This window comes from Oncorhynchus kisutch, linkage group LG26, assembly GCF_002021735.2.
Source record: "Oncorhynchus kisutch isolate 150728-3 linkage group LG26, Okis_V2, whole genome shotgun sequence".
Lineage (NCBI taxonomy): Eukaryota > Metazoa > Chordata > Actinopteri > Salmoniformes > Salmonidae > Oncorhynchus > Oncorhynchus kisutch.
In genome coordinates, this window is record NC_034199.2 from 13,059,220 (window position 1) to 13,070,990 (window position 11,771).

At 43.3% G+C, this 11,771-nt stretch overlaps 1 protein-coding gene across 1 annotated transcript in view; it reads left to right on the forward strand.

Moving 5' to 3' along the window:
* The window catches only part of scn1laa (sodium channel, voltage-gated, type I-like, alpha), a 49,069-nt gene extending 42,434 nt beyond the window's left edge, over positions 1-6,635 (forward strand). Inside the window, exon 27 of the mRNA XM_020461674.2 lies at positions 1-6,635. Coding sequence (XP_020317263.1) covers positions 1-1,166 — 1,166 coding nt within the window. The 3' untranslated portion in view covers positions 1,167-6,635.
* Positions 6,636-11,771: the final 5,136 nt, after the last annotated feature.

Consider the following 11,771-nt stretch of genomic DNA (forward strand, 5'->3'; position numbering starts at 1 on the left):
GTATGTTTCTGTCTGAACTGATAGAGAAGTACTTTGTTTCACCAACCTTATTCCGAGTCATTCGACTGGCCCGGATTGGTCGCATCCTTCGCCTCATCAAGAGTGCCAAGGGAATCCGTACACTCTTGTTTGCTTTGATGATGTCACTTCCTGCCTTGTTCAATATTGGTCTCCTGCTCTTCTTAGTGATGTTTATCTATGCCATCTTTGGCATGTCAAACTTTGCATACGTCAGGAAGGAGTCTGGGATTGATGACATGTTCAACTTTGAGACATTTGGCAACAGCATGATTTGCCTGTTCCAGATCACCACGTCAGCTGGCTGGGACGGCCTGCTGGCACCCATCCTAAACAAGAGAGAGCCAGACTGTGACAGCCGTAAAGAGCACCCAGGCAGCAAGTACAAGGGGGGAGACTGTGGGAATCCCCCTGTAGCCATTATCTTCTTTGTGAGCTACATCATAATCTGTTTTCTCATTGTGGTCAACATGTACATTGCTGTCATCCTGGAGAACTTCAGTGTGGCCACTGAGGAGAGCGCTGAGCCCCTGAGCGAGGATGACTTTGAGATGTTCTACGAGGTCTGGGAGAAGTTTGATGCAAGGGCCACCCAGTTCATGGAGTATGAGAAGCTGTCCGACTTCGCTGATGCCTTGGACCCCCCGCTACGCATTTCTAAGCCCAACAAGATCCAGTTGATCTACATGGATTTGCCCATGGTGAGTGGGGAGCGCATCCACTGCCTGGACATCCTGTTTGCCTTCACCAAGCGCGTCCTGGGTGAGGGCGAAGGCTTGGACATCCTCCGTGGTCAAATGGAGGAGCGCTTTATGGCCTCCAACCCCTCCAAGGTGTCCTACGAACCCATCACCACCACGCTACGCCGTAAACAAGAAGACATGTCTGCCCTGATAATTCAGAGAGCTTTCAGACGATATCTGCTCAAACGTATTGTTAAACGGGCCTCTGCCATGTACAAAGAGAAGATGCTCCTTGATAAAGAAGTTCTCGTCATAGACAAATTTAACGAGATCTCTACTTCAGACAGAACTGACATGACATACTCCACAGGCTCTCCCCCATCATATGACAGTGTCACAAAACCAGAGAAAAACAAATATGAAAAAGTCAAGAGAGAGAAGGAGGTGAAGAAGAAAAAGAAGTGAATGGATGTTGGGAAGATGCAACGTAGACATTTCATTTCGTGACAAATTGTTTACAGCCTTTTGAAGGTGACTAATGTGTCAAGTGGACCTTCTTCTTTGGCGTGGATACCTATGCCAAACTGACAACGCTTACTTGAGTCTAAATGTAAGGTTGGCGTCTTTAATTAGGTAGTGACTCACATTCTTAGGCTGTCAGGTGACCCATTGTTCAGATCAATATTTCCGTGGGGACAAAAACAAATAGCTGCCCGCCGACAGGTAGAAAAATGTGTTATGGGTATTGTCCAATCGGAAACATTTAGTTATGTTGTGCCCTGTAACTTCCCTTGCAGCCGGTACTACCAAGGCTGCATCCTGTGTCTTGCATTATAGCTGCCATATGATTTACTGACTTCTTTTTCATACAGAATCTTGTTTTTAATCATAGGTTGATTGTGTGACTGTACTTTTTTGTAAACAGTTTTTTTTTCTTCAAAAAGAAGGGTTTCATTTATTGCTTTAAAGGTAGTCTTGTTCACTTTAAATGTTCATGCGACTTGACTACTCACAGCGAGCATTATTGCTGCAGTGCAGTTAGGGGGAGTGCTGCAGTTCAATCTAAATGTAGACCTGCATGAAGGCACTAAAATGTTTTTCATACTCTGATGAATCGGCAACATTATTACATGTTTACTCACACTATTATAAATCAACAAGAACTTATGTCTCCAGAGCATACAGTCCAAATACCATTACCACCAATGATCATCTACCGTCAGTTTCAGAACAATAACATGGGCTATAATGCCAAACGCTATCTAGTAACACATACTTAGTTTTCCTGCGTTCATTCATCAGAATCTACCGTACTATACAGAATGAATCTTTACAGCTGGTTCACAGAGTTGATACCCATAGTATTCATTATCCATCTCTTCTGTCCAGCTTGTACCTCAATGGCTTCAAGCACATGTCTATACTGCCTTTTGTCTTCACAGTGGTGAATGCTAAAAGAAAACGTCCTTGTCTTTTTATTATTTATTTGTGTGCACCTTTCCTCACTTCCCAAATAGTTTTCCATTGTTATTGATGTATCTGTATGTACACATTCTATAATATATTAAATATACAAACATATTTGATATATTAGGTGGTAGTTTTCATGTATAATGGAATATATGAAGTTGTTAGTGTTATTTAGTACATATAAATGTATATATTACGTTCTGCATTCTCTGCTCTATATGGCAGACAGACCAGAGTATGATGCATCCTGCTGAGGCTGTGAGGAGATTGTGTTTAAGATTTCACTCAATGTCTATATAAATACTGTAATATAATAATTTTTCTTTGTACTATATAACCCCTTTGTAAATAATTTTGCTACACAATATGGCTACACTGTCTGCACCATAGTCACTAGTTCAGTTTCAGCTTCACTGCACTTTTTCAATTCTGAAACTCCCCATGTGATCTCGTGAAGGGGAAGTGGACTTCTCGTTTTGATTCTTGCCATTTTTTTTATCATGTGTCATTTGTAAACTGTGGTCACAGCTTACCTCACATGCTTTATCATAATAAATATCTAAGATGGAACGTCAGGTTCGGGGAATTCTGAATGTGATTGTCTCAAGGCTAGTGTGACTCTGCACACGTCTTCGATTGTTTCCTGCGTTTGTTTACATTTGTATAGTTATTCAGTTACTTTTGCCAGCTGTTCACTCTGTATAATATGTCACAAGTATCTGTAATTAAAATGTTATAAAGTATACATTTATAGGAGTATATTTCGCATGTAATAAAAAACATTCATAATATAATACATTTATACACAATTCATGTTTTGATTACATAACAGTTAATACATCCCGTCTTCTACATGCATAATGCTTGTAGTGAATGAGTAAACTGCATGCAAGATATTGCTATAACCCATCCCATTGAAAAGCTAAATGAATAAAGAAAGAATGCATATCTGTAAAATATTAATTTATTCCATTGCACGTATTTATGTCTATTAATTTACAACTTTGCCATCCATTTACATTTTAGTCATCTAGCAGACGCCATCGATACATGACATCAACATACTTTATACATACATTGTTATCCCAGTTACCAGTGTGGTTTTGCACACTAAACAAATGTTTTCAAAGCAGTGCCCAGTGAGTTAAATGAATTCTTCGAAGGCCCTGGAGTTTTCCCCGTGTCAGGGAACACTTTTTTCTTGATTATGTGACCTGACCAGTAAAAACTATAAATCCATCATGTAGTTGCCTATGGTGTTCCAGAAGTAAAGCCTCACATGTCGCTAAACGGAAGTCTTTTTTTTAAGCATTTGTATTCAGTATATCCTGACCATTACACTGCATTTCACAACACTAAATACAGTACGTCATAATATATTAAAGATTTAAAACAAATGACTTGTCCTGTTGAGAAACAATACCCCAAGTTTAAATACAGTAATACAATAATGTACATACACTTAAGGGAATTGTAGACAATTCAAGGAGTTGGTCTGATGGTCTGATGTGATGTCATCAATCTTCCCCTTTACTTGTGCTATGATATGACTTAAGGCACTAGCATGCTTCAGTTCGGCTGGCCTAGTCAAACCCAGTTAGCCGAACTGAACGAGGGTGCTCATATACTACCGTTAAAAGAACTTCGCTTGAAAAACGAGAAAACAGCAGCAATACTACTGTTTGTCCATTTTGAGATGCCGTAGACAGTATACGCTTCCTCAAAATAGTCAGAATTAATCTAAGATAACTCAAGAAATCTGTCATTAATTTAGACTTTTTTGATGTAGAGATCTTAATCCTACAATTGTATATCTAAGATGTTTGGTGCAGTATTTTTCAATATAAAAATAGCATGAAAATTAGTTGTCTCGTTGAATGACAACAAAAACTTTATTGAAGAATCCCTATTGTTGACCAATCACCGACAAAGGGGGGTAGACATCGGCTCTGAACTTCGGCCTGCCTTCAGATTTTTTTGTGTGTGGCTGAACAGCCAAAACAGTCTTCCACGAAGTCCAAAACGTACAAAAACGTCACATATGCAGAAACTCTACCGAACTGTTTCAGCTGTAAAGCATGCCTTTACAGTACCTGGACCACCTAACGTTATTGAGATAATGCCTTTTGCTAAATAAATCAGGTGTTAGAATGAGGTGAAAAGGAGACTGGAGTGCCACTTTAATCATGGCTTGATTTCACTGGACATAACATGTGCATTGGAATGGATTACAGTACGTGGACTACCAAGACAATTACACAATGCCAATCCAGCCATCTATTATATAGAACAAGAGCTATAACAACCATCAGCCATCTCTCACAATCACCTTCCATCTGCATGCATTGGCAATTGTTGTGGAAGTTGCTGAACCATGTGCTGTTACCACTCCTCATTAATGTCACCAAAGGCACATGATTACTGAATCTACTCCTGACATGACTAACCCAAGAAACATAAATGCATGTACAGTATTACAGTATGCATAAAAACTGGTACTACTGTATTGTATGCACTTTAGTAGGATGATTGAGAGCTGAACCTAAATCCCAAAGCTCTGAATGATCGATATGAGTAAGCACAATCATTCATATATGTAGGGCATCTTGATTTCATTATTTCATATTTTTTTTGGTACTCTATTCCTCTTTTTCCCCCCTGTGTACTTCAGAGGAGAAATGTGTTTGTCCATCGTGTGTTATCTTCCATCGGCAGCATTCCAGCAAATTTTTTGGCTATTTACAATCCACATTGCTGTATTTACACAGGAATTTTAGGTGCCTCTTAAAACGCTTTACAGCAGTGGTGTTCAAATTCTGGTTTCTTCCCCTAGTGAGGTCCTGGGAGAACTGCAGTGCGGACAGCCAAAAATAAATAACATTTATTTTATTGTTTTATTGTTTTACCCCCTTTTCTCCCCAATTTCGATCTTGTCTCATCGCTGCAACTCCCCAACAGGCTAGGGAGGCGAAGGTCGAGTCATGCGTCCTCCGAAACATGACCCACCAAACCGCGCTTCATAACACCCGCCCACTTAACCCGGAAGCCAGTCACACCAGTGTGTCCCAGGAAACACTGCTCAACTGACGACAGAGGTCAGCCTGCAGGCTACAAGTAGTCGCTAGAATGCGATGAGCCAAGAAAAGCCCCCCCTGGGCCAAACAATACCCTAACCCGGACGACGCTGGGCCAGTGGTGCGCCGCCCTATGGAACTCCCAATCACGGCCTGTTGTGATACAGACTATTGTAACCGATGTGAAATGGCTAGCTAGTTAGCGGGGTGTGCGCTAATAGCGTTTCAATCGGTGACGTCACTCGCTCTGAGACCTTGAAGTAGTTGTTCCCCTTGCTCTGCAAGGGCCGCGGCTTTTGTGGAGGGATGGGTAACGATGCTTCGAGGGTGGCTGTTGTCGATGTGTGCAGAGGGTCCCTGGTTCGAGCCCAGGTAGGGGCGAGGAGAGGGACGGAAGCTAAACTGTTACATTGATGCTGTTGACCCGGAACACTGGTTGCTGCGGAAAAGGAGGAGGTCAAAAGGGTGGTGAGTGTAATCGATGTGAAATGGCTAGCTGGTTAGCGGTGGTGCGCACTAATAGCATTTCAATCGGTGACATCACTCGCTCTGAGACCTTGAAGTAATTGTTCCCCTTGCTCTGCAAGGGCAGAGCTTCGAGGATGGTGATTGCCGATGTGTGCAGAAGTACCCTGGTTCAAGCCCAGGTAGGGGCAAGGAGAGGGACGGAAGCTAAACTGTTACACTAGGATGGAACTCGGGTCTGTAGTGACGCCTCAAGCAGTGCCTTAGACTGCTGCGCCACTGGGGAGACCCTTAAATAAAAGTGTTTTATAAAAAAAATTGGAACAAAAGATTAAGAGTACAGATTATTGTTGTGGGACTGTATACAAATGTTTTTGAGAAAGATAATTAGAAACAAAATTATTGAGTAAAAGTTTCATTTTGATAAACTAAAATGTAATGAATTAAAGATTACTTTTTCTTGTAAAAAAAAAAGCTCAACGTACAGGTTTTAAGGTTGTGTCTTTAGATTTGTGGTGGGGTCGCGAGAAATTCTTGCGAATAAAATGGTGTCCCCAGAAATTCTTGCGAAATAAATGGGGTCCCCGCTGAAAAGGTTTGAATACTACTGCTTTACAGCATCCTGTTTCATTTCAAATATATTCCAAACAAAATATGAACACAATACAATATTCAGCTGGAATACATTTTCAGGTTGAACTATCTGTATGCTGATCTGTGAATACCTTGTACCTGTCATAGTTCAATGCAGTCTTAGATTTTAGTGAACAAAATGCTGGAAATGAATTGGTATTAGTAAATTCTAAGTTACTGTTTAGTATCAATGGGTATCAAGTAGTATGATTTTCTTCTCCTTGAATAGCATAACTCTTCCTCAACTCTATGATGTACTGTTCTTGAATGGAAAATGATAAAGTTATTTTTCACAAGATTAAGTTTCGTTATACATTTTATTTTTGTCTGTCATTTTTTTCCTAAGTGGTGTAAATGTCTTGAATGCACTCGGGTTTCAAGAGAGGGGGAATTGCTTTAGGCCAACAGCAACTCTGCTACCAAAATCAGAGCTATATTTCAACACCTGAGAGTTCATCAGAGATACAGTAGCAGCTGACGTCTATGCTGAGAGGTCAGGGCTGACTGTCCCTGTTTAACCTGTTTAAGGCTTTTGGGTGAATGAATAGTGGTGGAGCCAGGTACACTAGTAGGAATGGCAGCTGAGCCTAATGCCAGCCAGTGGCGGTCGGTGCCGTTTAAGAATAGCATGGCCTTATTATAAGGTTTAGGCTACTACGTGATACTCAAATTTTCCCTATACGCATCATGAGGTTGCTGCAACCTAATCAAATCAAATTGTATTTGTCACTTACGGTCATGATCGTCGTATTGAGGAGACCAAAGCGCAGCGTGATGTGAATACATATTTTTTTAATGAAAGACGAAAAAACACGAAGTACACTAAACAAACAAACAAAATAACAAGACGAACGTGACCACTATCAAAACTGAGTGCAAACATGCAACATCACATAGACAATAACCCACGAACCCAAACTGGAAAATGGCAACCTAAATAGGTTCCCCAATCAGAGACAACGATAAACAGCTGCCTCTGATTGGGAACCAAACCAGGCCACCATAGACCTACAAAATGCCTAGTCTAGACACACACACCTAGACATACAAAACCCTAGATGAGACAAAAACACACATACCACCCTCGTCACACCCTGACCTAACCAAAATAAAGAAAGAAAACAAAGAATACTCAGGTCAGGACGTGACAGTACCCCCCCACAAAGGTGCGGACTCCGGCCACAAAAACCTAATCAAAAGGGGAGGGTCCGGGTTGGCCTTTTTCACGCCGGCGGCTTGGGTGCGGGACGTGGACCCCGCTCTACCTCAGTCTTGGCCCACTTAGATGGCGCCTCTGGAATGCGGACCCTCACAGCGGGCCCCGGACTGAAGATCATCGTAGAGAGCGCCACTGGACGGAAAGGCGCCTCTGGACTGAGGAGCGGCTCTGGCAGCTCCGGACAGGAGGGAGATTCCAGCATCGCCGGCGTGACAGGCGGCTCTGGCAGCTCCTGGTTGGCTGACGGCTCTGGCAGCTCCTGGCTGGCTGACGGCTCTGGCAGCTCCTGGCTGGCTGACGGTTCTGGCAGCTCCTGGCTGGCTGATGTCTCTGGCAGCTCCTGGCTGGCTGACGGCTCTGACAGCTCCTGGCTGGCTGACGGCTCTGACAGCTCCTGGCTGGCTGACGGCTCTGGCCACTCCTGGCTGGCTGACGGCTCTGGCCGGTCCTGGCTGGCTGACGGCTCTGGCCGGTCCTGACTGGCTGACGGCTCTGGCAGGTCCTGGCTGACTGGCGGCTCTGGCGGCTCCTGGCTGACTGGCGGCTCTGACGGCTCCTGGCTGGCTGGCTGACGGCTCTGGCGGCTCCAGGCTGGCTGATGGCTCTGGCAGCTCCTGGCTGGCTGACGGCTCTGGCAGCTCCAAGCTGACTGACGGCTCTGGCAGCTCCTGGCTGACTGGCGGCTCTGGCGGCTCCTGGCTGACTGGCGGCTCTGGCGGCTCCTGGCTGGCTGGCTGACGGCTCTGGCGGCTCCAGGCTGGCTGATGGCTCTGGCAGCTCCTGGCTGGCTGACGGCTCTGGCAGCTCCAAGCTGACTGACGGCTCTGGCAGCTCCTGGCTGACTGATGGCTCAGGACAAACTGGCGGCTCTGACGGCTCAGGACTGACTGGCGGCTCTGACGGCTCAGGACAGACTGGCGGCTCTAGCGGCTCAGGACAGACGGGAGACTCTAGCGGCTCAGGACAGACGGGAGACTCTAGCGGCTCAGGACAGACGCGAGACTCTGGCGGCTCAGGACAGGAGGAAGGCTCTGGCAGCGCTGGACAGGCGGGAGCACCTGTAGGCAGAAAACGGAGAGACAGCCTGGTGCGGGGGGCACATACAGATGTTTAGCAGATGTTATTGCGGTTGTAGCGAAATGCTTGTGTTTCTAGCTCCAACAGTGCAGTAATATCGAACAATTCACAACAATACACACAACCTAAAAGTAAAATAATGGAATTAAGGAATATATGAATATTAGTACAAGCAATGTCGGAGTGACAAAGACTAAATACAGTAGAATACATATGAGATGAGTAAAGAAAATATGTAAACATTATTAAAGTGACTAGTTTACCATGATTAAAATGGCCAGTGATTTCAAGTCTATGTATATGGGACAGCCTAATGATGGCTATTTAACAGTCTGATGGCCTTGAGATAGAAGCTGTTTTTCAGTCTCTTGGTCCCTGCTTTGATGCACCTGTACTGATCTCGCCTTCTGGATGATAGCGGGGGGAACAGGCATGGGTGGTTATTGTCCTTGATGATCTTTTTGGCCATCCTGTGACATCGGGTGCTATAGGTGTCCTGGAGGGCAGGTAGTTTGCCCCCGATGACGTGTTGGGCAGCCCATGCCACCCTCTGGAGAGCCCTGTGGTTGCGGGAGGTGCAGTTTCTGTACCAGGCGGTGATACAGCCCGACAGGATCCTCTCAATTGTGCATCTGTAAAAATTGTGAGGGTTTTAGGTGCCAAGCCAAATTTCTTCAGCCTCCTGAGGTTAAAGAGGCACTGTGGAATTTGCAGAATGAACACACCCCTGATCAAGCGTAAACACAGTAAATGCGTAAACACTTTCATAGCATCCACATTGTATTCCTTCTCGCATCTATGAGCTCTCCTCCTTTCACCTTTTGCCCTTTGTTTGTGAGCTTCAATGCACAACACATCGACTGTATGTGACCAGGTGAAAAAACATTCCAAGCCAAACCATATCATAACCGCTACACACAGCCTACATCGTCGTCACCATATTAGCTGAAGTAACGTCATAGCAACATAGCTAATAGAACTAACGCGTTAATAAACCCACTACAATTATGCAGGGTGTTTGAGAAGGCTAAACTAGCTAACTGCATTTGCTAGCTAAGTGAAACTGAATGTTAAAAAAAATCACTCTTTCTATCTCTCTCTTTCTTCTCCTTCATTTTATAAGAAATTAATTTGTTCAAAACTGTTAACTATAAACTATTGTCTTTCTCTCTCTTTGATTCAACTACTCACCACATTTTATGCAATGCAGTGCTAGCTAGCTGTAGCTTATGCTTTCAGTAATAGATTAATTCTCTGATCCTTTGATTAGGTGGGCAACATGTCAGTTCATGCTGCAAGAGCTGTGAATGTTTGGAGTAAGTCCTCCGGAAGTTGTCATAATTACTGTGGAAGTCTTTTGGAAGGGGGTGAGAACCATGACCCTCCTAGATTTTGTATTGAAGTCAATGTACCCAGAGGAGGATGGAAGCTAGCTGTCCTCCGGCTACACCATGGTGCTACCCTACAAAGTGTGGTTGAGGCTACAAAACAGTGTGTTTTAATCAATTATTTGATGACGTGAATATATTTAGTATTGTTTGTCTAAAAAGGTTAACTTTTATGTTTTACAATTTTATTTTTATGAAATTTACTGAGGAGGTTGGTCCTACCCTTCCTCCTCTGAGGAGCCTCCACTGATGCCAGCTAATGTTTGCTACTCAGCTCAGGCTTAGTCACTGCTTTGCATGGTCCTGCTGGGAGTATAGCTACTAGCTAATGATTGAGGGCAGTGTGAAACCATCATTCTCTGCATCATAGCAAGGTTGGAAATGTGGACAAATTAACATTACATTTGTATGAAGCAATAGATTCACTCTCAACTCCAGAGATGAGACTCAGTCAGTGATTTTTCAATTAACATTTCCACTCTATTGAAAAATACCTAACTGTCCACTATTTTACAGAACATGTTATGATTTTCAGGCGCTATTGTCCGGTGAATACCATTTCAACAGACTTAAATCTACAAGGGGACAATCTGTTGCTGCCAAATCCAATCTGAAAAAGATCTATTGCTATAACAGTTGTTCCTCTCTGTGCCTTTTAAAGGCTGAATCTGTGTCTAAATCCTGACCAAGTCACTGGTGATTTGTCAGTGTGCCCACATCCTTGTCAGTGTCTAAAGGATTCAATGATGCCTCATGGAGACAGACTGACTTTAGCACACTATAATTTGTGAGAAATTGTATTATGTTTAATTCTGTGTAAGTGCTTTCTAATTCCTGCATTGTGTGTACAATTAAATTACTGTTTGAACAGGAAATGTAGCAGGATATTGTGTTCATCATCCTAAACAATATACTTTTTCCTTGCTAAGATTAGGTTCACTGATTGGACCAGACCTGTCTCAAGTGACTAACCACATAATTGCAAAAGCATTAGGCATAAAGCTTTTCCAGTCACTCTTTAGGACTTTGACCATGGTTGTTGCACCCAAACCACAATAATTAGCAATAGTCTCAACAGTGTCCATTTATCATGTGGCAAATTTTAATGAGCACTTAACGGCAAGTCATCTTCGTTTGATGGGAGAAAACTTTTTCACTCATATTTACCGCTGAGTAGCAGTGAGGAAGTGTCTCAGAAACATGTCTCTTCTCACCACAAAATGTTAAATTACAAACACCTAATGGCGCAGTATGTGATCAAAATAGAAAATAATAGAAAATAATTTCATTTTCTATTTGTTATATATGTTCCTTTATTCATTTCCCACAACCCTACCCAACCTCTCCTAATTGGAGTAAACTAATGGACAACAACACTTAGGATTCTACTTATAGCTTATAAGTATTATATTCATTTAATGTGCACAATGCACCTTACAACAGAATATCTTCTGTTTGTTTTGAATCCCATCCTTCAGCTACCATCAACCCCACCCATCCATCTCTGAATCCCATCCTTCAGCTACCATCAACCCCTCCCATCCATCTCTGAATCCCATCCTTCAGCTACCACCAACCCCTCCCATCCATCTCTGAAGCCCATCCTTCAGCTACCATCATCCCCTTCCCATCCATCTCTGAATCCCATCCTTCAGCTACCATTATCCCCTCCCATCCATCTCTGAAGCCCATCCTTCATCTACAATCATCCCCTCACATCCATCTCTGAATCCCATCCTTCAGC